Source organism: Phoca vitulina, unplaced genomic scaffold (assembly GCF_004348235.1).
Source record: "Phoca vitulina isolate PV1807 unplaced genomic scaffold, GSC_HSeal_1.0 scaffold42, whole genome shotgun sequence".
NCBI classification, from domain to species: Eukaryota; Metazoa; Chordata; class Mammalia; order Carnivora; family Phocidae; genus Phoca; species Phoca vitulina.
The window spans coordinates 648,957-675,153 of NW_022589745.1; the positions used below are offsets into that span (position 1 = coordinate 648,957).

Below are 26,197 nucleotides of genomic sequence, written 5' to 3' on the forward strand. Positions count from 1 at the left end.
GTGGCTCAGGTGTGGCTCAGGTGAGTCTGCTGGTGTGGCTCAGGTGAGGCTGCTGGTGTGGCTCAGGTGTGGCTCAGGTGTGGCTCAGGTGAGGCTGCAAGGTGGCTCAGGTGTGGCTCCTGGTGCGGGTCAGGTGTGGCTCAGGTGTGGCTCAGGTGAGGCTGCTGGTGTGGCTCAGGTGAGGCTGCTGGTGTGGCTCAGGTGTGGCTCAGGTGAGGCTGCAAGGTGGCTCAGGTGTGGCTCAGGTGAGGCTGCAGGGTGGCTCAGGTGTGGCTCAGGTGAGGCTGCAGGGTGGCTCAGGTGTGGCTCAGGTGAGGCTGTAGTCGGTTCAGGTGTGGCTCCAGGACCTCTCGTCCCATGACCACACGGAAGAAAATGCACTCGAAAGCCTAGGCTGGTACGGATGAGGGAAGTGACGCAGAGTGGCTGGTGATGTGGGAAAAGCAGTTTTGCACCCACAGTACCCACTTCAGTGGAGGGCCTGCCTGTGTGGGTTCTGGCGCACGACCCCGTCAGCCCTGATCGGGGAGTGAAGGCTCGGGGCGCCGTGGGCCAGGCCAGGTTTGGTGTGAGGGCCAGTCTGCCGATCCCTGATTTAGAAAGTAAAGTAGAAGAAAATATCTATTTGGAAAATCCCAAGTAAAGTGAGGACCAACATGAAGAAAACTGAAAGATTTAAATATTTAAATATATATGTGACTTGACTAAGGTTACACCATGATGTGATATAGGAGATTGCTTGTATTTTCTCTATAAATGAATTTATAGTTTAACTATAACACCAGTCAAAATGCCAAGGGTACTTTTAAATAGAAGAAATTAATTCTGAAGTTCATATGGAATAATGAACAGGTAAGAATGAATGGACAAGCCATTTTTGAAAAATAAAAAGACACTGACCTGCCCTAGCAAACTTGAGCAGGTTGTCACACGCTGTTGTAATGGAAAGAGTGTGTGGCACGGGGTGTGAGACAGGTCACGCAGATCGGTGTCTGCAGCCCATTGGGAGCGAACAGCATGGAAGTTTGTTAAATAAATCCGTGGGAGTAGTAGATGGCACTGATATAATTGTAGTTATTTTGAAAAAAAAAATTAAGATCTGCTACATGCATTCCAAATAGATTAAGTAATTGGTGTAAAAAACTACATTCCCACTCAAAACAGATATCAGACTGTGTTTCTGTCAAATCATTGACAAGAGTCTTGCAGAGTCTAATAAAATGGGAGGAAATCACAGGGGATCAACCTGAGGTTTCCCTTTTGGGGCTTCGGCGGTGCTGGTAACTGGACAGCATGTGGGTGGGAAGGAAGTTCCAGCTTGGAGCAACCAGGGGGCCCCGGGGACCTGGAGTGCCTGGTGACGGAGAGCCAACTGCAAGGTGGGTGCGGGTCGGCACGGAGCGTGCAGGGCCGGGCTGGGCGGGTGCCGTGGGAACGCTGTGCACATTCACGCTCCGCTGGAGCTCCTAGGAAGGGTCGGCGCCTGATACCATGGGCAGTGTCATTCATTCATGTGTGCATTCATTCATGAGACCCTGGGACAGACTGACTGCATTTGGGAGATTTGGAAGTTTGGGTCCCACGAGATCATGGATTTGCTAGACTAGATCTCAAACCCAGAAGTTCCGATGTCCACGTCAGCACCACAAATGGGTTTGTTATTTTATTTTGTTTTGCTTCATATTTCTAGAGTTTAAAATATATCTTTTAAAACCAGTCCAAGAGCAATAAATCATTTCAATATGACGTGTTACTCAATGTCTGGAAACGCAAATAGCTATCGGTCATTACTGGACAGTTAATTTCTGAAAGTTCTTCCCAGCATTCAGTGCCAGATGCAGACACATGGTTTTTAATTGAAAACCGCTCTAGCGTTGTTTTGTGGAATTTCAGGATTATTAATCAGACTCTCGAGTGGTGTCCCTCTTCAGGCACTATTATGTGAATACTGAATAGAATAGAGGACAGGAAATTAGTCCTCCCCCTTCCAAATTTCAGGTGCTCCTTGGCATTCGCTCCATGCCTGCTCCTGGATACACAGAGAACTCAGTAGAGGTCACAGTACAAGGACATCCCCCAGGAAGTAGGTTAGGAAACTGTAGATTGGCTTTTGCCAACATCCAAAAACACAAATAAATGAGTGAGGGAGACTCTGTGTTTCGAGCGAAAAGGCACTGTCGGCCCCTCGTGTTTCCGGGGCGTGACGCCTTTGACGACCCTGCATGACCCCCCTCTCCCTTCCCCCTGCTGGAGTCCTGTGCTTGCCACCCCCACACCCAGCCCATCGGGACCCCCGTCCTCACCCACTGGGTGAGGGCAGCAACCTCCTTCTGCCTTCACCTTCTTTCATCCTTGACCCCCTTCTGCCTGTGACCTTCCTTGTACCCTTGACCTCCTCCTTCCTGTGACTTTCCTTCTGCCCTTCAACTTTTTTCTCCCCTTGACCTTCCTTCTTATCTTGACCTTTGGTTAATCTTGTAAGTTGTGAATGGCTGAACTTGATGATTTTTGCCAATATTCTCCAGCTATCATGGAGGTCTGGATTTTCGGATGTTCTTAGGTGGCCATTCCAGAAATGTTTCTTTGGGATTGTGTCCTGTGTAGATGTTCTCTGTGCACCTGGAACAGGCTTCTCGGGCTTGCTGGGTTAGGACGCACCCATGCATCTTTCAGTAAGAGACTCAGGAGTGCGTGGTAGAGGTGCTGCTCGGGTCTGAACACCCTGCAGATACGAGAGGGTTCTAGTTTCCTCTGATCCTCGCCTAAACTTTTGGTTTTGTTGTTTTTACCAATCTGTTGGGTATGCTAAGAAACTTCATAAGCGTTTTGAGGTAATTATTTTCATTCAGTTCGTAACATCCTGTCTTTTCCCTGTAAGCCGGTGTTATGTTCTGCAGGATTTCTGACTGTTCATCGTCAGCGATTTGGAATTCCATCTGGTTATGATCAGAGACTACATTCTGACCGACAGTGATTCTTTGTGGTTGATTTGGGGCGGCATCCCAGGGGGGCTCCGAAATTTGTTTTGTTTTGTTCTGAAAGTAACCTCCATGCTCCGCCCCCTCCGTGGGGCTCGAGCTCAGGAACCTGACGTCACAAGTCACAGGCCCCACCAGCTGAGCCAGCCAGACGCTCCTAAAACGAGTATTTTTAAAATTCACAGCTTTTTCTTTCCGGATTCATAATCATGTTTCGAATCTTCTGTACCTTGGATTATTTTCCTCTTATTCTAACAGCAGATGGTCTAAAAGGATTTACCCAAATCTCCAACTGCAGTTTTAATTATGTTTGTCTGCATTATTTGGGTATTGGTTTTATATTTAGAATAGTTGTTGGAAATGTGTGTGATCTTGACTGTTGAATCTTCTTGATTTATTGTTCTTTTCTTTCTTTATTTAGTATTTTAGAGAGAGAGCGAGCGGGGGGAGGGGCAGAGCAAGAGAGAATCTCAAGCAGACTCCTCACTGAGTGTGAAGCCCGACGTGGGGCTCAATCTCACAACCCTGAGATCTATGGCCTGAGCCGAAATCAAGAGTCAGATGCTCAACCAACTGAGCCACCCAGGTGCCCCTTGATTTATTGTTCCTTTTATCAGTGTTTTGTTGTCATGTTTTCCTTATTGTTGTTGCCGGAATATCTGTTCTTTTTTTTCTTTTTCATGAATGGGTTTAAATTGGTTTGACCCCCCTTTGGGAAATTCATATTTCCTTAGTTCATGTATCACTGTCCTTTCCTTCTCAACTTTTTTGCATATTTTCATGTGTCTTCAGTTTATTTCTTGTCATTATTTTGTTGTCTGCAGATCTCACGTGAAAAGCTTTCAAACTTGAAACAACCACTTCCCTTCTGTCTGTGGGAAATCTGTTCTTTTCCATGATAAACAGTTGCATTGTCTGCCAAAAATGGTAATTTTTTTCCTCTTCTTTCCCAGTCATTAAACACCATACTTCTATTTCCTGCCTTATTAATTGAGCTAGGGATTTTTCAGAACAACGTCAGACAGTAGTGATGGTAGTTGGTGTTTTATAATAATTTTTGACACCTGTTAGCAAGATTATCAGATTTTTCCTCCGGTTTATTTAGGTGATTTATTACATGTGGATTATTAGGATATTCTTTTGCTGACATGTAACTGTCTCCATGTATTTGGCATATTATTCTTTTATTCTACTTCTGAACTGATTGGAGAGCTAAAGACAGTCTATTTATATTCAGAAGTGAGATTCATTCTTCATTTATTTCTGTTGTTTCTCTGTGTTTGTCAGGTTTTTAATTTTTCCGTCGGATGTGGTGAGAGTAATTCCCTCTTCCCTGTACTTTGAAATCCTTTACGCAGCATAGGATTTCTTTCCTTGAAAGTTCAAAAGTCTGTACCCATTACCCATCTAAGCTTTGAGTCCTTTATAAAGAAGGCGCTGATTAAATTCTGAGTTTGTTCATTGTCTGAAATCTTGAGTTCTGATAAGTTAATTTCTACAGAAGGTTGTGACTTCAGGAAGATTGTGCGGCGCTGCACCTCTCCCGGTGTGGCTTCGTTTCCTACATCAGCCTCTTTCATCCACATTCTTTTCTACTTTGGCTTATAGACGTTGAGTTTTCTCAAGTGGCACTGCAAACATTGAATTCAAAATTTAATAAATTGTCTCCTGATTCCTGTGATACTTTTATTTGGCATAACTTTCCTCTGGTTTTCCCAGCTGATCTCTATTGTTAGCAACTATATGTTCTTAAAATACGCACTGCTTAGCCCCACTGGTTTTCCCACTTCTCAGCCGTGGCAAATTCACAGGCTTGGTTTGTGTGTCTGCAGCACCAGCCCGGTCACATCCTGTCCTTGTGTCCACATGTGGGCACACTCCCATGGGACACACCCCTGATTCGTGGCATGTGTCTTCCGCTTGTGCCCACGGGCTACCCCTTGGCCGGCCCACGCTTCATATGTACACAGGATGCACAGAAAACACACGTGTGTATACCTGGTTCCTCCTAGGCTCTCCCTCTTCCTTCCCAGACTGGATGGCACGTGGCTGCACGACACCCACACGATTGTTGTTGTTTAGAAGATATTTCACATGGTTTCTGGTGCGTGAATGTCTCCGTTCCCTTGGTATCAGGATTGTGAGGGTTATCTCAACAGTATTTTTTTTATTAATTCTGTGGATCTGAGCTGAGATCAAACTTGCTGTCTAACTCAGAAAACCTAAAATATATTTTATACATAATACGTTCAATGAGGCGTAATTCACAGACCACACAAGTCGTACATTGAACGTGTACGATTCAGTGGTTTTAATTATACTTAGGGAGCTGTGCCAGAGCACTTCTGTCGGCCAGAGGGAAACGCCACGCCCTGGCCGACGGGTCCTTGCACCTGCCCCATCCCCGCCCCGGCAGCCGCAAGTCTGTGCTCTGTGGATTTGCCTGTCCCGGAGCTTTTGTGGCCTTTGGTGGCTGCCTGCTCTCACCGGCGCGGTGTCCGCGAGGCTCATCTACGTCGTCGTGTCTGTCGGAACTTCATTTCTGCTGTGACTGGGTGTTATTCCATTCGTCACTTGATGGACATTCGGGTGGTTTTCGCCTATTCTGAGTGACACTGCTGTGGACACGTGTTTGATTCTGTCGGTTCCGTACATGGCAGTGGATTTGGTGGGTGGTGTGGGTGCTCAGTGTTCGGTCCCTGGGAGGAAGGGGCAGCTTTTCTGCAGGTGCCCAGGGGGTCCTCAGCTCCTGGGCTTCACCAGCACCTGCTCATCTCCACCTTGTGAAGACGGCCACCCGAGGGGTTGAAGTGACGAGAAACCTGTATTTTAGACATACGTCTTGTGTTCAAAAATGACAAAGTTTGAATGAATGAAAAGCCTAATGGAGAATATAAAAAGTACCCATTCCAGCACAGACAAAAAACTACTTAGCATTTCAGGGTACACTCCCCAGGCTTTTTTCTACGCATGGGTGTGTGTCTGTGACGTTCTTCCCCAGAAGACGCCCCTACTGTCCTGATAGGTAATTCAGTAGCTGTTCTCTGCTTTGCCACGCAAGCCTAATGCCAGTATTTACTACCTCACTTCATATTCTTCTGAATACAATTACTCAAAAATATATTATCGGATAAATGTGTTGCAAAATCATTTCTTTAATCACTTACATTGAGCACTTAGGTGGTTTCATATGTCTCACTATTGTGAATGATTTTGCAACACATTTATCTGATAAGTATTTTTGAATATAATTATTGTTGGTCCCTTAAAATAAAGGCAAGCATTAAGTTATTGAGTCAACATTTGTGAGCATTTAAACTGTTCATCAGGAGACTGTGAAATGTGTACCACTTGTGCATATATACATGATTTTAGAGAAATATATGCCCTTCCTCAAGCTGAGGAATTATTTACCATTGGTCAAATTTTCCCTCATTTTTGGTCAGAGTTGCTTCCTTATCCTTGGTGCCACTTTACCATCTTTATTAAAAAAATACTCAAGTGCCTCAGCTTGATTATATATATAATATCATATATATATTATATATTTATATATATCTATATCTATATAGATATAATTAAACCAGGATTGATTCAGTGGTCAGAATATTTAAAGTGAACTATTATTATCTTTAATTGTTAGGATATTTGTGCATTATTCATTTCCATAATAATTTTTAGCCAGTTGCTTCTTCTCTAACTACAGCCTGATAGAATGAATCTATCTGTTTCTGCTACCAGATTGAAAAAAAAATAAAAAAACAGATTATTGTGGAAAAAGAATTCAGGCATGGCGTAGCTAGATCTGCTTATGAAACGCACAGTGACTTCTCAGAGTACCTTCTGGAGAAGCCCCTTGTGGAACAGGTAGCAGCCGCAGTGCCCTCGACCTTGGGGACCGCGTCTTCCTGAGGTCGTGGGCTCCATCAGCCAGGCTCCCGCTCGTTTTAATAGCGTCCAGATGAGCCACTTGTGCCATTTTCTTTTTTAATACAATGAGTCCAACTGTAAAGGAATTCAGTGTGTTTATGACGAAACTGTCTTCTGAAGAACATGGTTATAAAGCACCGCCCACGGTAGGATCGTCCTGACGTGTCCAGGCAGGTGCACGTGCGGTCTGTGAATGTTCCAGTTGATGCCAGCGGACATGCTGGGTTCAGGAACTCGGGCCGTCGTCGTTAAACAGGTCAGAAGCTTATGCCTGATGGAGTCAGAGTCCGATGTGATAGGTCTCCCCGGTGAAATGTGTGCTACATCAGTAAAATTTAGGTATATTGCTAGTACGTCGTCCGTTTTCCAAGTGCAGCTCGTTCTTCCCAAATGGGTCCATGTTTTCTGGAGGGATGACATCTGTATTCACCAGTACACACCTGGACAGTCTATTCCTCTGCAGATCCACGTGCGTGTGGAGAATGTGTGAAGCACCTGCAGACTCTGCTTCTAAAAGCAGCGGTACCTCTTATGCAGGAATGAGGGTTTGTCCTTAATTTTGCTTTTTGAAAGGGGTGATAAATTCTCACTTAAAATATATAAAGAACTGTTTAAAATATATATATATATATATATTAGGGGCACCCAGGTGGTGCAGTCACTTTAGCATCCGACTCTTGGTTTCGGCTCAGGTCGAGATCTCAGGGTCATGAGATCGAGCCCCGTGTCGGGCTCTGCAATGAGCGGGGAGTCTGCTTTCTCTGCCCCTCCCTCCCACGCTTTTATCTGTCTCTCTCTCCCTCTCTAAAATAAATAAATCTTTAAAAAAATATATATCTATAAAGAATTGTTTTGGGGCACCTGGGTGGCTCAGATGGTTAAGTGTCTGCCTTCGGCTCAGGTCATGATCCCAGGGTCCTGGGATGGAGTCCCGCATCAGGCTCCCTGCTCCTTGGGAGCCTGCTTCTCCCTCTGCCTATCTCTCTCTCTCTCTGTCTCTCATGAATAAATAAATAAAATCTTTAAAAAAAAAAAAGGAATTGTTTTGACAACTTCAACAGTAGTATCTGAGTGACTGACAGTTGAATTCTAGTAACGATAAATGGTAATTCATTTATTTTGCTTTGATTGTTTTAATGTCTTTTATGGCTATCAAATGTGTATACTATAGGACTTTTTTCCCAATATTTTACTCACAGTTGGTTGCATTTTAAAATATAGTTTAAGCAGGTGGATATCTATTTTAAATAACATTGAAATGCTATTTGTGTGTGTGTGTGTTATCAAATCCAAGTTACTCGAATGTTATGCCATTTTGTTAGAGTCTTCTGATCTTTGTGACTTTTATAGCATTCTTTTTTTGCAGAAATAGAAATCAGTTAGCAGCATGAAGCCCTACCTTCTTTCCCCTAAAAATACATTATAAGTAGGTCATTACTGACAGACCTTGCTTGTTTTCTTTGATAGCTCTAAACTTGCTGGGATGGGGAGCCAATCACTTTGTATCAGACGGCTGAATGGCAGTTACCTGGTCAGTGTTACTGATTAAGATTTGATTTGAAACAACTTTTAAAACAGACATTTAAGAGACCTAATCTGTGGCACTTTCCTGGATTGTGGGAAAGTATATGTCCCACTTTGTCACACCACCGGGCAGCCATGTCTCTGAGAATCGAAGCCGATGCTGTCCCAGGAGGTTTGGGCGCACGTTTGCATCTGTGTCTTTCCATGGCTGGGGTGGTTAGTGAGGGTCCGGTTCTGAGATCCTCCTGGCTATAACAGATGGCTGCCCTGTCTGGACTCGAGCTATCTGAGGAAGGATGTTGGTCTTCGAAGAAGTGAGGGCGCTTGCATCCCCAGGTCCTGATTCTCATCCCAGATCTGCCCCCCAGGGCTTCCCTTTGTGTGGATCTGGGCTCCCTTCTTTCATTTCTAACCAGCCAGGCTCCCCATGGTTGTTCTCAACCTTTCTGCCCGGGGCTTTGGATGCTCAGCAGATGATCTCAGGGGGCAGCCCAGTTTAGAACCCCTTGCCCGGCCCTGAGCTTCCGGCCTCAACTTTTCCCTCTCCTTTTTCTTGTTCAGTACCTGTGCGCCCGCCCCCATCACTCCTACCCAGCCCACCGCGGCTCTGGGGTGGCTGCCCTTTCCTGGCCTCCAGGTCCCTGGAGAAGCTCAGGGACAGAGGTGGGGTCTCTACCTGCCTTCTCAAAATCCACGAGGATCTACCGATCTTGTTAGTCTGTTGCTGGTAGGGAACCGTCTCCTAAGGTACGAATTTCCCTTTTTTGTGTTCCAAATTAAAAATGACTTGGGTTTTTTTCTATAAAATTCATATCATACTTGATGGCATGAATCATTTCAAAGTGATGGAAACACTGTTTCTCATGCGGTTGAAAGCATAATGGCAGGTGTAGGTAGCGGAGGGCTCCTCCTTCTGCCACCGTGACTTTGATGCTAATTATGATTCAGAAACACGGCGCGTGACAAGCAGGGCCTGCTGTCTGTCAGAGGAGCTGTTCAGTTTCTGAGTTTGCTTGCTGTTCACTTTGCTTTTCTTGTCAACTCTGAATCAAGTGAAGTGGATGGATTTTCACTGGAAGCTAATGTTAATTTGCATTTAGAGGCTTGCCGAAAAAGCCATGTCTTCTGTCGATGCAGATCCTGAAGTGTGTGCACCTGGCTGGGCCGAGAGCAAGTGAGCTCCTGGCCTGTGGCCTCATGCCGGCAGCCTGAGCAGTGGGTCCTCCTCCCAGGTGTGTGCTGGGGCCCTGGTGGGTCCTCGGGCGGAACAACGTCTGGCTGTGGTGCAGGTGCCCAGTCTTGGCCCCGTGGTTCTGCTTTGTGCGCCTTGTTAGAAAAGCCCGACAGTCCGAGAGATTCTGGCTGCATGAGTTTCCAGCTTAATCTCAGCATCCCTGGAACGCGAGAGGGTCTGCGGGACTCTGACTCCCATATTGCTCAGTTGCTGCCCCCGTGGCGTTTCGTCTCGTTCTTGGCGGGCGTCTGTGCTGCTGCAAGCGTCCGTGCTCACAGGGGACCCTGGCTGGGCTCTTGGGCCGTTTTTCTCACCCTGGGCCATTTTTACCCACAGTTGTAGCTCTTACAGATTGACGATGCCAGAGTTGTTCAATTCTGGGATGCCATCAACAATAACATGAATAAAAACCGTTATTTTCTGTAGCGCTACAAAGGGCAGGGAAAGCAGCCGAGGAAATGGGGAGAGAATGTCTTGTAATTGGCATCCTGACGGCATGGGCGCCAAGTCCCAGAGAGGAGTCCTGTGGGGACCCGTGGACGACTGCAGACACTGATCCCTACCAGAGCAAGACCCTCACCCCTCCTCTGCCCTTCCTGGCCCCCAGGACCCCTCCACTCTAGGCATTCCAGGTCTTTCTGTCGAGGTCCAGCTGATGCACATTCTGACCGGAGCTGCGGTGACCAAATAGATCAGTTCTGGGACAGTTGACACACTTTTCTTTAGTTTTCCTGTGTACAGATATTTCTCTTTTTAATTAGTATTCCTTTAATGTTTTCAATAAAGGATTCAGTTTTCTCCCTTGAAGTCTTCAAGTTGTTTTGGTATATATATTTCTGGGTACCTGATGGATTTTTGGAGGAAATTCTTAATTTTCTTCTCTTGGTTCTATTATGTAAATATACAAATTATATTTCCAAAATAACTGTGTATTTATATTATTGTATATAAATTATTGTATAAATATGCAACTGTATTTGCAGATTACGTTGATCGAGTGTGATTTTATCCAGCCATATAAGTGATTTCTAACATTTGCATACTTCCTGGTTTTATTTGTGGACCTAAGTATCACCTGTAAATATTGTAAATGCTGTTGAATTTTTATACCTTTAAACTCTTTTTTCCTGTCTCATGGGAGACAAAGTTGTACAGAAAAATGCTGAATAACAGCAGTGAGGTGGGGATTCTCACCATTCCGTGTGAGGTTTTTGGAGGGGTTTAACTGGTCACTCTTCTACAAATTCACAAAATTACTCTTATACCTGCTGATTTTAGGAGCACTTTGTATGTTCTGTGTGTGAGTCTCTATCAAATATATGTAATGCCAAGATCACTCACTCTGTGGGTAACTTTTTGATCTCTTCATAGTATCTTTTATTGAACAGAATTTCTCAATTTTTATGTAGAACAATTAGTCCCTTTCTGGATTAGAACTTCAAGATTAGAACATTTCCAGGCTAGAACTGTTTTGCATGCTGTTCAAGTCAACTTTACTCTGAGTCCATAGAGATATTTTCACCTGTTTTCTTTTAAACGTTTTGTTGATTTACTGTTCACATGTAGCTCTGAAGACCAGCTAGATTTGATTGTTTCCTATGCTCTGCAGTGGGGCGGTGAACTCATTTTTTTCCTAGACTTGACTGTCATGCTGCACTTATCACAAGCGAGGAGATCACACATACATGGATTTTTTTCTGGACTGTGTATTCTCTCTTCTCCACTGAGCTATTTTTCTTGAGTAAATACCCCATATTTTAATTGCTATAACCTCAAAATAGTTCTTGATACTTGGCATTATAAGTCTTCAGCTTGGGTGTTCTTCAGGATTGCCTTGACTGTACGTGACTGCGTTTCTGTTTGAAATTTAGAATTATTTTGTCAGTTTCTAAAAACTTGCTGGGGTTTATGATTTTCTGTTGTTTTGAATCAACAACAGATTAATTCAGAGATTAATTTGTAGATTAATTTGGAGAGAAATGATGACTTCACAGTATGAATTCATCCAGTTCATGAACATGATCTGTAACTTATTTAGGTCTTACTATTTTCCTCTCAGTAACACTTTCAAATTTTTAGTGTAGAGACCTAGTGTGTCAGTTTTCATTAGTTGGTTTCTGGATATGGCAGTTGTTAATGCTCTGCGAGTTATATCCTTTTATTTCAGCTGTTATTATTTGTTGCTGATATATTGAAACATACTTTCACAGTATTGTCGTAATACACCATTAACTGGTAATGATGTTAAGGCCATAGACTAAACATCCAAATGTTCATGTGACAGACGTAGATATAGATCCTTTTGAACTATCTCCATGCTCAGAGATTCCATCTGTGAACTGCTTCATTTTTCTTCTTTCCTTTATGCACCATAAATATTTAAAGTATATATTATATATATAATTGCACTGGTCAGGAGCACAGTGTGGTAGAGAAACGGCAAAGGTGAACGCACATCTTTTTCTCAGCCTCTGTCCCCGGAGGAAATCTTTCAATAATTCAACATGGTGAATGACAAGTGCTCTTAGTCTTTTTTAGCTATTTTCCCGAAGGCTAACCTTTTATATTTAACTATTAATTTATGAAGCTATTAATTAAATATTTAATTAATATTTAACTTTATCAAATGCCATCTTTGGAATTTACCAGTGATCTTGTAAGTTTCTTCTTTTTCTGTTTCTGTGGTTGGTTGCCAGCCTCAAAGCGTCCCTGGTTCACATGCCCCTGCGTGGGCCCATCTCATGGTCCTGGCCTGAGGGTGCAGCTCCCACCACCTCACTAAGCATCCCGCCTCCCTCCTTCCTCCCTTCCTCCCGGCCGGCAGCGTGACCACCTAAGGCTGTGCAGGCAGCACTCTGCATACGGCACCTGGGGCTCCAGACGGACGGAAATACCGGCCTGCTCCACCCCTGAGACCCACCTCCTTGGGCCTGGCGGGGGGCGCCCGCGTGAAGCAGGGCACCTTTAGACGCCGTTGACCGTGACTTGCACACACCAGGAGGCCACCTCTAGTTTGTCCAGAGGTGTTTGTCTGACCTTCCTTTCTTCGTCTGCTGAGAAGGCCTTTACCTGCGGACGTCCCCTCCTGGTCCGCGCTTGCTGACAAACCCAGTTTGCTTTGCCGGGCGGCCCCAGCCCTCCGGGACCCAGTGTGTGGGCCCCACTGGGTACTTCTGATAAAGTTTGTTTCCGTGTATTGATGAGAACTCTGATACACGTTTTGCTGATTTTCAGCATTTCCTGCTCCAGACCAATAAATCTTCAAACGGTTACTATCTGAATCTTCCGAAAGGGGTGGTTATCATTCAAAGAGCTTTGGTAAAAGTAGGAACTAAAGCCTTTCTAAAGGTAGAAAAGTTGATTTGAACAAAATACTAGTATTTTCAAGCTTTTAAAGAAAACCCTAATTTTCTTTTAAAAACATGTTTATTTAAATCCTGTAAAAGCTGTTCAGAAACAGTTACTCAGGATTCATACTTACTGTGTGTTCAATTAATGAAGCCGTGGCCAGATGGATGCCGCCGTGCGGTCCCCACATGGTCCGTCCGGGTGCGTGGTCTGGGGGTTGTGCCGAGCGAGCCGTGGTCCTCCACTGCGCCCGCGCCCCCTGCGCTCACGCCCTCTGCCTGTGTCTCCGCTTTGCCCCCCAGGCCAGAACTGGCATTGCCTTGCTGCACCGCGAGGCGTCTGGAAGCACCTGTGACGTCCGCCTGAAGCTGACAAAGGAGGTCCTCACGATCCAGAAACGAGACGTGGTCTGTGTCGGTGGGAGCAGTCACGGCACACACGTAAGTGCCCCGCGGCGCCGGGCTCCGCGTAGACGCGCTGGGGAGGCCCACTCGGGGAGGCCGCTTACGGCCTCAGGACTGTTTGCTCCCGTTATTTAAACATCCCCAGCCACAAAACAAGACCAGGTTTCTGTCTCCCTGCCTTCCGTAATTTCCTCGTTGGTGTGTTTTCCGGGAGGAGCTCTCCCCACACACCACGGTGTGCCATGGGACACACTGTGTTGGAAGTGAAGACGGAACGTGAGAGTACCGTACTTGCCGAGGGCTTCCTCACATCGGAAACCACGAGCAGCGGCAGACAGAGCGGGCACTCGCCCGCGTCGGGTGTCAGCTCTGCCCCCGTCTCTGGGACGTGAACAGGCGCTTCCACGCTAAAGCTCCGTCCTTCTTTTGGCTTCAGTCACAGTGAACTTTCCTGAAGGGTAAGAAACGTACTGAGTTAAATATCGAGTAAAGATTAGGAAAAATAATTTTGGCTACAGTTAAATATCGAGTAAAGATTAGGAAAAATAATTTTGGCCAGTGTTACTTCAGTTTAGGTCAAACAGGACGACTGTAAGTGATAGAGGAAATATGCATTGTAGTATATGAAGTATACTCTATTAAAACCATAGTCGGTTTCCTATTTTCCTTCTTGTGAGCTCAAATAATTGCAGGTATAAATATAAATAAATAAATATATATATATATATATATTTCTACAGAATCAACATTTCACTGCTCTGTCCTTCGAATATCCCTACCCAGGACCTACAAAAACTGATATTCAAGAAATCATGTCGCTGAAAATAAGTTGTTTGTAGTGTGTTTTTGAAAATATCCCCGAAGCGTTCCCATTCCCCGGTTCACAGCGGGGTCTCGTAGAGCTTGGGCCCTGGAGACCCCTTACTCCATGATTTTCTGGGTCCTCATGACCTTCACCTTGGAAACAAAGTGAACAGGGCACTTGCTCCCCATCTGTAATCCCCAAATCGGTGTTTCCTTGGTAGGTGCAGGTGCTTGCAGAGTGTGACGTCTTTCCTGGGCGGGCCCGATGTGGCCCTCCTCGCCCCCACAGAAGCAATGCTGGCCTCATGTGCATGTCTTACACACGCGCAGCCCCTCCCACATGCGTGGAGAACAGAAGTGCTCCTGTATTCCACTTGAAACCCCCCCCCATGTTGCCCCAGACCCATGTCTGCCCCTCTTGTGCCCTTTTTGGGTCTTTGGTCCCGTTCTGGACACTCCCTGTGGGTCCAGGACGGGTGAAGTCACCACAACGGAGGGCAGAGGACAGGGGCTGCCTTTCCTGCTGCTATTCCCTGGGGCCCCCAGCAGGGTCGGAGGTCGAGGGTCACTAACCCCTCGTTCGACCTACTGTCCCCCCACTTGTTCTGAATACCCAGCAGCGGTGGGTTTGGGGAGAGCAGCGTCAGAGAAGAGTTTGTAACTGTTTTAAAAAATTATCCTTCTTCACAGTGAGTCCATAACCTGTAGAGAATCCCACGCAGCTTATAGCAAAAAACATTCGATGTTTCTATGCTAAATTGTCCAGGAAAAGTAAATTACGTTGTTTTATTCATAATGTCAGATTCTCTACCTAAGGTTAAGTTCTCCCTCCTAGGAGTGTGTGTTCACAGCTGCAGAGTTGTGTTTATAATTTCCAGTGATTCCTGGATGCCCGCAAACCGCCCTGCTCCGAGGAGAGCCGCGGGGCACGCGGACTTGTGTTCCGCATCGGCCAGGCCCCTTCCAGCGATCTCTGCTGGAACACGTGTCCCTGGGTTGGATGGTTTCGGAGGCAATTTGGAGAGGGTTTTGTTTGCAGGAAGACACGATCCACTCCTGAGATCAGAACCTGAACCGGAACCCTGAATTCTGCAGTTGATAAGAATAACACCATCTTGCCGTGAGAATTCATCATGTGTTGGAAGAACAGGAAGAACTCTTTCTAACAAAGGTCACAACGGTTTTTAGAGTTGGAGTCAGAGCACCTCTGGGGAGTCTCGGAGTGGCAGCTCCCCGCGTTATAGTGTTGAGTGTGTCCAAGGCACCTGCACTGGGAACCTGGCTGAGCATGACTGTTTTCCACTTAATATTATTCTGAAGGGCAGGCGTGGAAGGTCTGATCCATCCACAGTGGATCAACAGAAGGAATGAGGGAGCCTCATGCCTCGCCGAACCTGGAGTCTCCGTGTGGGTCCTGGGAGATGAAAATTGTCAGATTTGGTGCAACACATATTTACTGGGTACACAATATAGATATTAAATTCTAGCAGACATTGATTAGCTTATCAGTCGGACCCCAAGATTGGATGCTAAACCTACTGTGAACAGTCATTGCTGACGTGCATGATTCTGCCCCCGGTGCCAGGACATTTCTGAGTGTGTTCTATACCCTAATTCACCAAAAACACACGGCGTGGTTACGCAGCAGGTGCACCTTGACCCCCACGTCACAGGCGACAGGGTTAGGGCACGGGGTCACGCCAGTCACACGGCCCGAGCCCGAGAGCGCCCGCCCTGCTCGCCAGGCCCGACATCACGGTCCGTGCTCGCGTCAACGTCCATGAGCTTTGTGATTCGGCACTGGCCCCGGGGATTCGCCCGGCGGGAGCTCGGTTCTCTGGGGACGGAAGGCAGAGTCTGCACGAACTCCATTCCTCCAGCTGCATCCACTTCTCAGGCTGCCCGTTCCAGAAGACACCGCTGGGCGGGGAATTTGAACCTGCTGAAAAATAACTCAAGTGTCAGTTAAGGACAGGTGTTCTTCTCGTCATAAAAGAGAGAAGGCAAAACTAAATTTAGTGGATTTTTAAAATCTGCCAGGGCAGCACCAGAGTTTCAAATCCACAAACTCCTATTTCATTTATATTTCTATCCATAGCAACAGGGCATTTTGAATGTTGAAAATCTGAGGATTTTCTAATTATCTTCTAAAGAAAGTGTGTGCATTGTTGGGGGAAAGAACTAGCTTTTTCTCATGTTTCAAGAGTTTTTGTTTAGATTGTTTTATTTTTATAATCCTCACTGCACATGTGACACATTACATTTTCCTTAATTGTGAGTTTATGCTTGTGGTTTGAATGAATGTGGCGGGAAGATGCACACAAAGACAACATTGTAATAAATCTGTGTTGTATTCACTACTTTTAGTGACAGTGAATGTACCTGAGAGGGTTCCGTGTCCTCGTTTTACTGTTTCGGACACGAAGGTTCAGGAGTGTCTGAGCTCAGCTCCCAGTTAGTGGCAGAGGTCAGGCAGGATCTCAGCCGCTCCTCTGCTCGCATGGGGCCCAGGGGAGGCTCCTGGGAGCGTCGCAGGGGGAGCATGAGAGGCAGGGGGATGAGCCAGCGGAATGTCCGCCGCAGAGGAGGAGGACTGCCAACTTGGCGTGAACGGGGAGCTGGCGTCTGCCCGCACACGGCCTGGTTTGGTGTCTGCCTGACACCTTGGGAGACAGTCTAGGGGCTGGGCGGGCACGGGAGCCCCGACTCTCTCCCCTGCTCTGCACGAGCACTGGGAAGCCACATCTTCACGAGCGGACTGGGAGACCCGTGCAGACGTTGACCTAAAACGGCCAGGTTTGCAGCGTGGGTGTTTACCATGCCTCCAGACATGAGAGGTTATGGGAGTGCGACGGGGGAGAAGAGGACCCAGCAGACCTGCAAGCAGGGAACGTCTTGAAATAAAGATGAGAACCATGCACGGAACCAGAATCTCTGTGTGTCGGACAAACAACACATTAGACACGAAAGTCACAGTCCGGGAAGCGTCTGAAGAATCCCATGTGAGCACAGACGAGAGACCCCGGGGTGGTGGGTGCTGAGCGCAGGTGAAGGGGGGACCCCTGGAATGAGCAGGCGCCGCCGCCGCGTGAGGCAGAACAGCCGATTTCACCCGGTGGATGAAAGGCGTCCGGCTCTGGCTGCAGGAGCCTGGCAGATTCTGGGCAGAGAGGGTGAACCTGCAGTCTCTCCTCGCTTTGCTGTCAGGTGCTCGCTCTCCGCTCTCCCCTCTGCATGCGTTGGGGCGGCTTCGCTCTTGTCTTCCTCATGGGCAGGTTTTGTCTGGCGAGGGTCACAGATCTATATACCGACTGGGGATCTAGATTAGGTCTGGGACATTTTGGCTCCATATTCTAGGCTCCTCGTGTGCTGGCTTTTCAGCTTTTCCCCTATAAGTATGTTAGGTCATGGCCCACACTCTGACGTTCCGGGTATTTGTAGGTTGGCTTTGCCACCCTGTAGACTTCACATCCAAGACCATGCCTGTTTTCACCTTCCCGCACGTATGTTTATACATACCAGAAGATGCGTTTTGGAATATTTATTTCCTGGGTCCTGGGTGTCACTTATCTTGGTAGAAAGGACAAAGAGTTGATCAGTTTTGAGCACAAAACCCCTTCCCTAGAAACGGATCTGTGAAACCCTGTGAGGGGGCCACAGAGCGGCACCGATGGTCAGCTCAGCTTACAATGCCTTCCAGAAAAATCGTCAGTCCCCCCCTTTTTTGCTGAAAAAAAGGCTTAAAGTTTTTAAAAAGTTCAAAAGTTTTAGAAAAAGCGATAAGGAACATGTAAATTAAGATGCGGAAGAACATCTAGTAATAGAGTGATTGGCGGTTGCCCGGCCGTTCCTTCAGCGATTCCTACAGATCGTTCAGGTATATCACAACGAATGAACTTAATAAAATCATTTTCAAAAATTAGGCTCATTTCTTACGTAACAAGTACTGTGAGGACTATCAACAAACTGATACTTTAGTTTGGAGTAAAGAATTAAACTTGTATTAAACTTCCCGAGACAGATGAATTTGTCGTCTCGCCTGCCGGGGTGCTGGCCCCACTGATAAATTCTGTGTTCAGCGCACACGACTCCATTGTTGTTGTTTGTGATAAAATAAACATTATTACCACCTTTATCCACCTAAGTTTATATCCTTTCTCTAGTTCCTTTTTGCATCCTATTCTTTGCTCCATAAATCAGGAGTCGGTAAATGTCAAAACATAGTTTGGGATTAAAGGATAAAACAGAATATTTTCTTTAGGACCTTATCTCTTATGTTTGTGAAAAACACAGCTGGATTGGGTTGGAAATGAGTTTATTGAATAGTTACTTTAGATTCCAAACTTCATTCTCCAGAAGTCTCATTATACATTTGATTGAATTCATAATTCATCCCTCCAGTAAGTGAGAGCAGCCCCCAGACACCGAAGAGAAGCATATTTATGGGGCAGGTGCGTCTCGCCGGAGGTGGTCCCTCTGCTCGGGAAAACGGACTCCGCAGAGTGTGCTCGGTGAAGAACAACAGGCTGGTTGAATTAGAAAATGCCTTGTGATGACATTAGCATCTGCATATGTTAGCAGAACCGCTTTGGAAACTTCTCCCAGGACTTTAAGTTAATGTGTCCATCTCTCACTTGGTTGTGAGGTCCTGAGACATCGGGACCCGAAGGAGGGGCCTGAGCCAGGCCACCCTGTGGACGGTTTCATCACCATGAACCGATTTTTACAAATCTTGTTTTGAAAAACAAAATTCTTAAATATGACAACACCACAATCATTCTAGAGCCCTAGTAGTTACATGCTCTTCATTTGTGAGAACACAGACTGGCTGAACTTTCCTCCCAACGGTGAAATGCGAGATTCCTCCACGCTCCTTGAGGGAGTTGGAAGATCGGGAAGAAGAACATTTCACCCAGAGACTTGCCATCCGGAGGTTTCTGTGAAACTTGGTGGTTTCCCGTAATTCCCTCGGCTGGCTCGTCTTTGTGGGCCCAGCTGCCCACACAGGACAGGTCAGGTGCTCTCTCCCTGACAGCATCCTCCCGCTGTGCCCTCCACGGCCTTACTCTGAGCGCACAGAGAGGGCTCTGGGGTCCCCCTCGTCCTGCTCCTATGGGGACAGCAGCCCTGTGTATGGGGCCCAGCCTGTGACCCCCTCTAACCTCAATTACCTCTAGATGCGGTCCCATGGGGATGGGACTTCGACATAGGGATTTGGGGGGACACAGTTCAGTCCACGGTGACATCCTATGGTAGGACACATAACCCTCATTTTCCAGATGCAGAAATTCAGTTTTGCAGAGGGTTATGTGACTGAGACACATTTGCTCGGAAAGGGAATTTTGACAGATTGCATCAAGCAAATATTTGAATAAATACTACTCTGGCTTAATAACAGATAATTCTGTTCTGTTAACCAGATGTTAAAGAAGTTGATGACATAATGTTTTCATCTTTCACCTGTTGGGAATTTGGGAATCTTAGTCCAGAGTTTTGGTGTGCGTTAACCCATTTTGCCACAGGTGATCCATTTTCTGATGTTTTCTTTGAATGATCCTCTTGAGATCTATGTGTGAATAAAACGACAGATTTATAATGTCATGTGACAAAGTCTGTCAAAACAGAAACACTCTTGTTTCTTTTCTCTGATGTATATTTGCTTGCTCTCAGTGAGGTTCAAATGCTTCTGTTAATGGGCAAAGTTGAAAACCATTGTTGAATATTTTGACAAATTCCCTATAGTAGAGATTTTTGATTAGTGTAATACTGGATGACCCAATTTTCCAGTCTTCTCTTGCCCAGAGTATTTCCTGGGAAAGCCTGAGACACATTCCCGTGTCACCCCAAACACAGTAGAAACTCGGCACTTATGAAATGAGTGAGAGCGTGAATAAATGATATCCCTCTGCTTTGTTCACTTGTTCACGCTCCCCGAGACGCTGGATGACTCGGGAGTCCGCTCTGGGAGTTTGTGGAGGGAAGCTCCCCACACGCAGGAGCATCTCTGTCTTCCCGCCACGGGATTTAAATCACCTCTGCTCCTGCTGCCCTTTGTGTGGAGTCAGGGGACAGGTTGCTGGTGTTTCAGTACTTGGAAAGGACCCAGTAGGAGCCCCATGAGTGTGTCCCGGGCGTGCACTGGGCCCGCTCCTCACCGTCACTCGGGTGCGCCCGGAGACGAGGAGAAAACGAGCCATTGCCGTGAAGTCGCGTCCTGGAACTGTGATTGCATAAACTGTCAACAGCTGAGAATGTTACAGCCACAGGGAAGCTCAAAATATAAAATTTTCTATTAAAGTGTTACCTAATGGATGCCTATCTGAGCACTTTAAAGGAGCTGTATTTATTCCAATTTTTGGTTTCTTTACTTTGAGCTTATGGTGAATTCATTCCCAAGAACAGAGTCACACCTGAGTCACACCTGAGACGCGCTGCAGACCCGGCGTCCTCCTCGGCCAGACAGTTCCCACTGGCTCGCTGCTGGCGGCAGGCAGGCCTCGCGCTCGTGCGGAAGCCCTCGGGGCCCTGCTGACCTCGGCTTGTCCCCGGTCGCCCTGCTCTGCAAGCACACTCTTGGCCACCGTTCAGGCCGAAAGTGTCTGCACCGTCACTTAGAAAGCAGATAGCGCAAGTCATTCTTGATGTTCCCATGGAATCTTTCTGAGGCACGAACATGCTTGACCCTCCGCTTCCTCCGCCCCTGGGCCCGTTTCTCACCCTCAGCCGCAGATCTGGTGCATCTGGTTAAGGATTGGTCACTTTAGACCAAGCAGAATGCGCACTGCTGATTTACTGGAGTGAGAGGTTTGGGGGCGTTGTTGGTTACGGGCGCTGCTCGACTTCCAGCTTTTCATCACCACCGGCCCCGTGGTCAGAGGACAGGGTGATGCCCAGCACGCATGGGTCAACACTGACTACTTAAAAATGGGCCTAAAAGTGGTTGGTCTGGGCAAGAGGCACGGTGGGAGGGAGCCAGGCTGGGGGTTGGCGGGAAGAGCAGGTTTTGAAGGCGGGTTGAGTATGGGTTGCAGCTTCTCTGGTCCCTCCCTGGGAGAGTGTGGGCCATTTCTCAGGGGCCTGCGGTCCTCTGACATGGAACGGGAAGGCAGGGCCAACGTGCCGGGATTGCCCGCGGATTTTAAATACGGCTGCAGTAGGGCCTGGTTTGTCGTTTGTTTGCCTGTTTTTTTAATCAAGGTCTTTGTTCCTCTAGGTAATACCACAGACTGAGGATGTGAAATGGTGTCTTGCTGAATTTAAGCAGTGTCCCCTTTGCAAATGTATTTTAAACAGTTACTTAAGTTTAAATTATGAATTTATATCTGCATTTTGCATTCACTCTCTGATCATGCATTTTAACCTCAACTTGCTTTGTTTTCTAAAATTTTTTAAAGCACAGAACTGTTACGCTTCGCAGAGAGCCCGTTGGTGGCTTGGGCCTGAGTATAAAGGTATGAATGCATTCTTCTGTGTGACGTTCTTTCTGTGTGTGGGTCTGCGCTGAGCCTGACCCCTCTCTCTGCCTGTCTTCCAGGGAGGTGCCGAGCACAGGGTCCCTGTCGTCATATCGAGGATATTCAGAGGCCACGCAGGTAACACGGCCAGGACGTCCCGAGTACGCCTTGCGGCAGTTTGTAAGATAACACGTGTTTGAAAATGATGGAGATCAGTTGCTGTTCATTTACTTCATCGTTTAGCTGACATTTTATTTTTGCCTCATCTCTCCTCCCCTCGACACGACTGTGCCTATTTCATTTCCGCTGACACTGCAAGCCCTTAAGAGAGGTACCGATTCCCTGTGTGGCCGATGGGAGCAGTGCTCTGGGGACACATGCCGAGGCTGGGACGCTGGGTGTTTGCAGCGGGGTGACAGCAGAGGAGACCTGCCCCCACTGCTGGCCGTCAGCGGTGCTCCTGGAGGTCTGCGGTGAAAATCGCATCCCACCCTCCAGGAGCGGCTCGGCGGGGAGGCCGGAATGGCTGGACCGCTGGGCCTCGGGAGGGATGATCGGACCACAGCTGCCACTGACTGAGGTCACTGTGTGCAGAAGCGGAAAGGGGACGTGGGACTTCTGGTCACCTCCAGTGTTGGGGGGCTGTTGTTCATAAGCTGGGAGATCTTTCTAATAAGATCACTTTAATGGATGGCACAGACCAGCTCGGCTTCTTAGTGGGACCTCTACCCTGCCTGTAGGAGCCTGGTCCCTGCAGCTCAGGGACCACGTCCCCTGCCTGGTGTGGGAGCCAGGGGGGCACGCGGCCGGTGTGTGCAGGGGGACTGACTCCTGTCCCCAAGCTAGGATTGGACAGGACGTGGGAAGGGGCCATTTCAGGTCCCTGACCCTGAAAACAGGGGTAAGGGATGTGGTGACCCACCGTGGACTGGCAGCCCACACGTTAGAATCGTTCCTGTGTGGGTGAAGAGTGGAGAATAAGCTCATGCTTTTACTCAGCACACTCATACGGTTCACCCCATCCGCCCAACCACAGCCTGATGTCAGAGCACACGGCAGCCCAGCGATTGCGGGAGAGGTGGTGCAGGCCTGGCCCCCCACACTGTGTGCTCTGGAGGTGTGCGTGCACGGGGCGGCGGTGACGGTCAGTGGCTGGAGTTCTGTTTACGAGGAATGTGAATTTCCACACACCAACTTTGACTCATTGGTGCAAAGAAAGATTTTAATCACCACATTTGCATCTGCAGAAACACTCATTTTCACCAAAAGGACATTGTGGAATCGGCTCAACAATACACATTTTTCCCCTTGTTGAGCAAAGTTGCAAACCAGCCTTTGAAGTTTGCGGCAGATGGGATCCTGTTTACTCAGAGACCGAGGCCAATGAGCCTGTGAAGACACCAGCCCCGTCCTTGCCGGGAAGCGGGGCCTCCAAGGAGACCAGGTTACGAGGCGAAGCCAGAGCACGATACTCCTGAGTCTGCTTTTCCTTGTGACACAAAAGAGTTTCAGTTTTGTAAGAAAATACGGTTTTATTAAAACTATGTACGGCAGGACGGAGCTGCACTGGTCTCTGCATCAGATGGTCGTTCTCGTTGACATTTTTAAAGCATCTCCAAAGACCTTCCACGGCACTGAAGTGTTTCTGCTGTGCACCACCCGGAGCACCACTGTGGGGCTGAGGCTTTGCAGAGCACAGTTCTCCAGTGCCTTTAAAGTGAGAATCGGCCAGGTGCAAAGAAATCAGTTCGTTCCTGAATGAGGGCATCTGGTTACTTCTGCGCCCTGAGGCCCAGCTGCTTGGCTGGCTGGTAATTGAAGGAAGGTGGCTCAGAGGTATTTGTTTCTGTAATCTTGTGAACATTCACAGTTATTTTGCATTAGTGGAGTTTCTGACTTATGGATATGAATGTAAGTGTCAGAAAAGAACAACGACAAGGAAGTAAGATTAACCAGCAGATAAAAAGCAGAAAGGGATTTCATGCTTAATTTGGAGAGAAGACCTCCTATATCTGTGGAGGGATGAACAGGTCACCGTGGCCACGTGTGGACAGCTCCAGTGAGAAACCAAGCTGCAGTTTTAGGAAAGACGCCAAGTCACCCGAATGCATCTCATCCGCTGTGAGCTGGGGGCTCCCCGGGGGACCTGGGACCCAGTGGATTCCCAGACTTCTTACCAGTCCTGGAGCCAGAACACGCTGAGGTCTCCCTCTTGAGCCGAGATTTCCGCCTGCGCTGGTGGGAGTTTCACGAGGGACGCAAGCCCGGCTGGTCTCAGAACGGAGCTGTCCTGTCTTCTCAGGCTGCCTCTGTCTCCAGCGTCGGTGGCCTGCGAGCTGAGAGCCAGGGCCCTGTCCCCACCCCGTGGCCACCTATCCCTCTGCTCCGTCGGCCCCCCCAGCTCAGGCCACTCTTGGACGTGACGGCTGCTGCCAGGGTGTCCCCCACCCTGCTGCTGCCAGGGTCTGCCTGCCATCCAGAACCCTCGCTTCCCTTTTCCACCGACTGCATGTTCTACACCCTAAGCACTTGGAGAGTCAGCATAAACTGCTCAGTGACCTGGGAGCTTGAGAGACCGGGGCTTGGTCTGGTGTGGTTCACCTCTTCCGAGTACGGCTCAGGGCGGGTGTCTCGCGGGCAGGGCGGCTCTGGCTGCCGTGAATCCACGCAGAGCTGCCGTTGCATCTGGTGCCTGGTGCAAGCGGTGTGGGGCCTCCGTGTGCCGGAGCCCCGGGGACGCAGCATGGCCGCCATCACACGTCATCGAAGACTGGTACCCAGTCCGGCAACTTGACGAGTCAGGATTTGCTGTGGAGACCGGAGACTCCGGGTGAGCGGTGGCAAGTGGGGATACTGCCTGTCCCCAGGGAGATGGCCAGCACCCTCCGTAGCTTGGACACCCTCCCTATTGGGGGCAGGTCTCATTGTCCCCAGAAGAAAGGCCTAGATGTTGAGGGATTCTCTGCAGCTTCAGTCTCTTACCGTGGGAACCTGACGTCTACCTGGCTTTGTGTTCAGGAACCAGGGGGCTATAAACTGGAAGGTCAAAGGGGAAATTGGGTTGTCCACTCATTCATCTGCAAATTTGTGCAACCACATTCAACAGATAACCTCTTTAGAAGAGGTTCTGTTCTGGGCATTCAGTGGTGAGCCTGCCGTTACAGAGAATTGGAGAAGGTGGTGACCACTGTTTATGAGACTAAACCGTGTGGTGGTGGTTGTGAGGGGGATCGTGTGACATGGTCAGGGGAAGTCGGCCCTCTGCGGGAGCATTCTGCACATGGACAAGAGGACGCACAGCAGCTCAGGGCAGGGAGAAGCCAGTGGCCAGGCTTTCAGGGCTCCGAAGCCCCTGCAAGGAGCCTGGGTTGTATCTGAGTGAGAGCGTGGTTTGAGGACTTCCCAAACGCGGGGTGGTAAGATCTGTTTTCCATTAACGAGCAATCACCTGGCTGCTGTAGGAAGTGGCCGTGCTAGCGGCTCGGGGATGTGGACACCGGCCACCAGACTCTCCTGTGCTTTGAAGGGGGCCCCGGGCGCGGTTTTACTGAGACTCCACAGGACTCCTGCTGGAGTCCCTGTATCTTTAGCTTCAGCTGCTTCCAGTGGCATTTGGTAAAATGACACAGTGGATATTGGGGGTCAGGTGAATGCTGGAAATGAGGGCGGGGGTGGGGATCCGTGCGGTGGCAGGTGCAGGCATACTGGGCCCAGTTACCTGTGTGAGGCTCAGGGGAATAAACAGGAGAAGCACCTGAATTAATGGGTGATGTCCTAAGGACGCAATGTCCACGGAGAACAGGAGCAGCTGACCCCCTGGGCTGTGAAAGGAGTGGGGGTCTGAGCGGGGTGCAGAGGCACAGAGGGAGGCCGTGGCTGGGCTGGCCTCTGCACCTCTGATTCTTCCGCAACAGTTTTTCCACCTCCAGCGAGCATGTGAAGTCCCTCCGGGGCCTGCACGCAGGACACAGCCAGAGCTTCTGCCGGCACACTTCAGGCACTGTCCCTCGCCAGCTCCGTGGGGAGCCCGCGGGCCGACCCCCGTGCACCTGGCCCGAGCCAGGCTGAGGCACACGCCTCCAGTCAGGTACCCATACCTAATGTGATATAAACTTAAGCTAATGCTTTCTGTGCCCAGCCATGCACCCTAGGACCTTTCAGGACCCTGTTGGATAGGGACTCTCGTGGCCACCGTCCCTGTACAATGAGAACACCGAGGCACAGATACACGGCAGAGATGGTCCTCAGACACACGGCCGGCAAACAGCCAAGCCGGCCCGTCTCTGAGGTCCTCGGTGGGTATTGCCCTGATAAATTAGCATCATGAAAATCCGGATTCAGGTCCAGGTAGGGATGTGTTTGGCTGTGAAATAACCTAAATGTACAGCAGCCTAAAGGAATGCGGGTCTGTTGTTCTCACTCAACAAGAAGTCAGCTGTCCAGGCCGCAGCTTCTTCCCGTCCTTCTGCAGAGTCATCCTTAGCAACTAGGCCTTCTCCTCGAGTTACCTGTTTCACGTTT

General features: G+C 48.3%; 1 protein-coding gene across 1 annotated transcript in view; it reads left to right on the forward strand.

Moving 5' to 3' along the window:
* The window catches only part of SNTG2 (syntrophin gamma 2), a 205,674-nt gene that overhangs the window by 34,420 nt on the left and 145,057 nt on the right, over window positions 1–26,197 (forward strand). Inside the window, exons 2-4 of the mRNA XM_032430054.1 lie at window positions 13,317–13,454; window positions 21,617–21,673; window positions 21,757–21,814. Coding sequence (XP_032285945.1) covers window positions 13,317–13,454; window positions 21,617–21,673; window positions 21,757–21,814 — 253 coding nt within the window. The remainder of the gene's footprint in view (window positions 1–13,316; window positions 13,455–21,616; window positions 21,674–21,756; window positions 21,815–26,197) is intronic.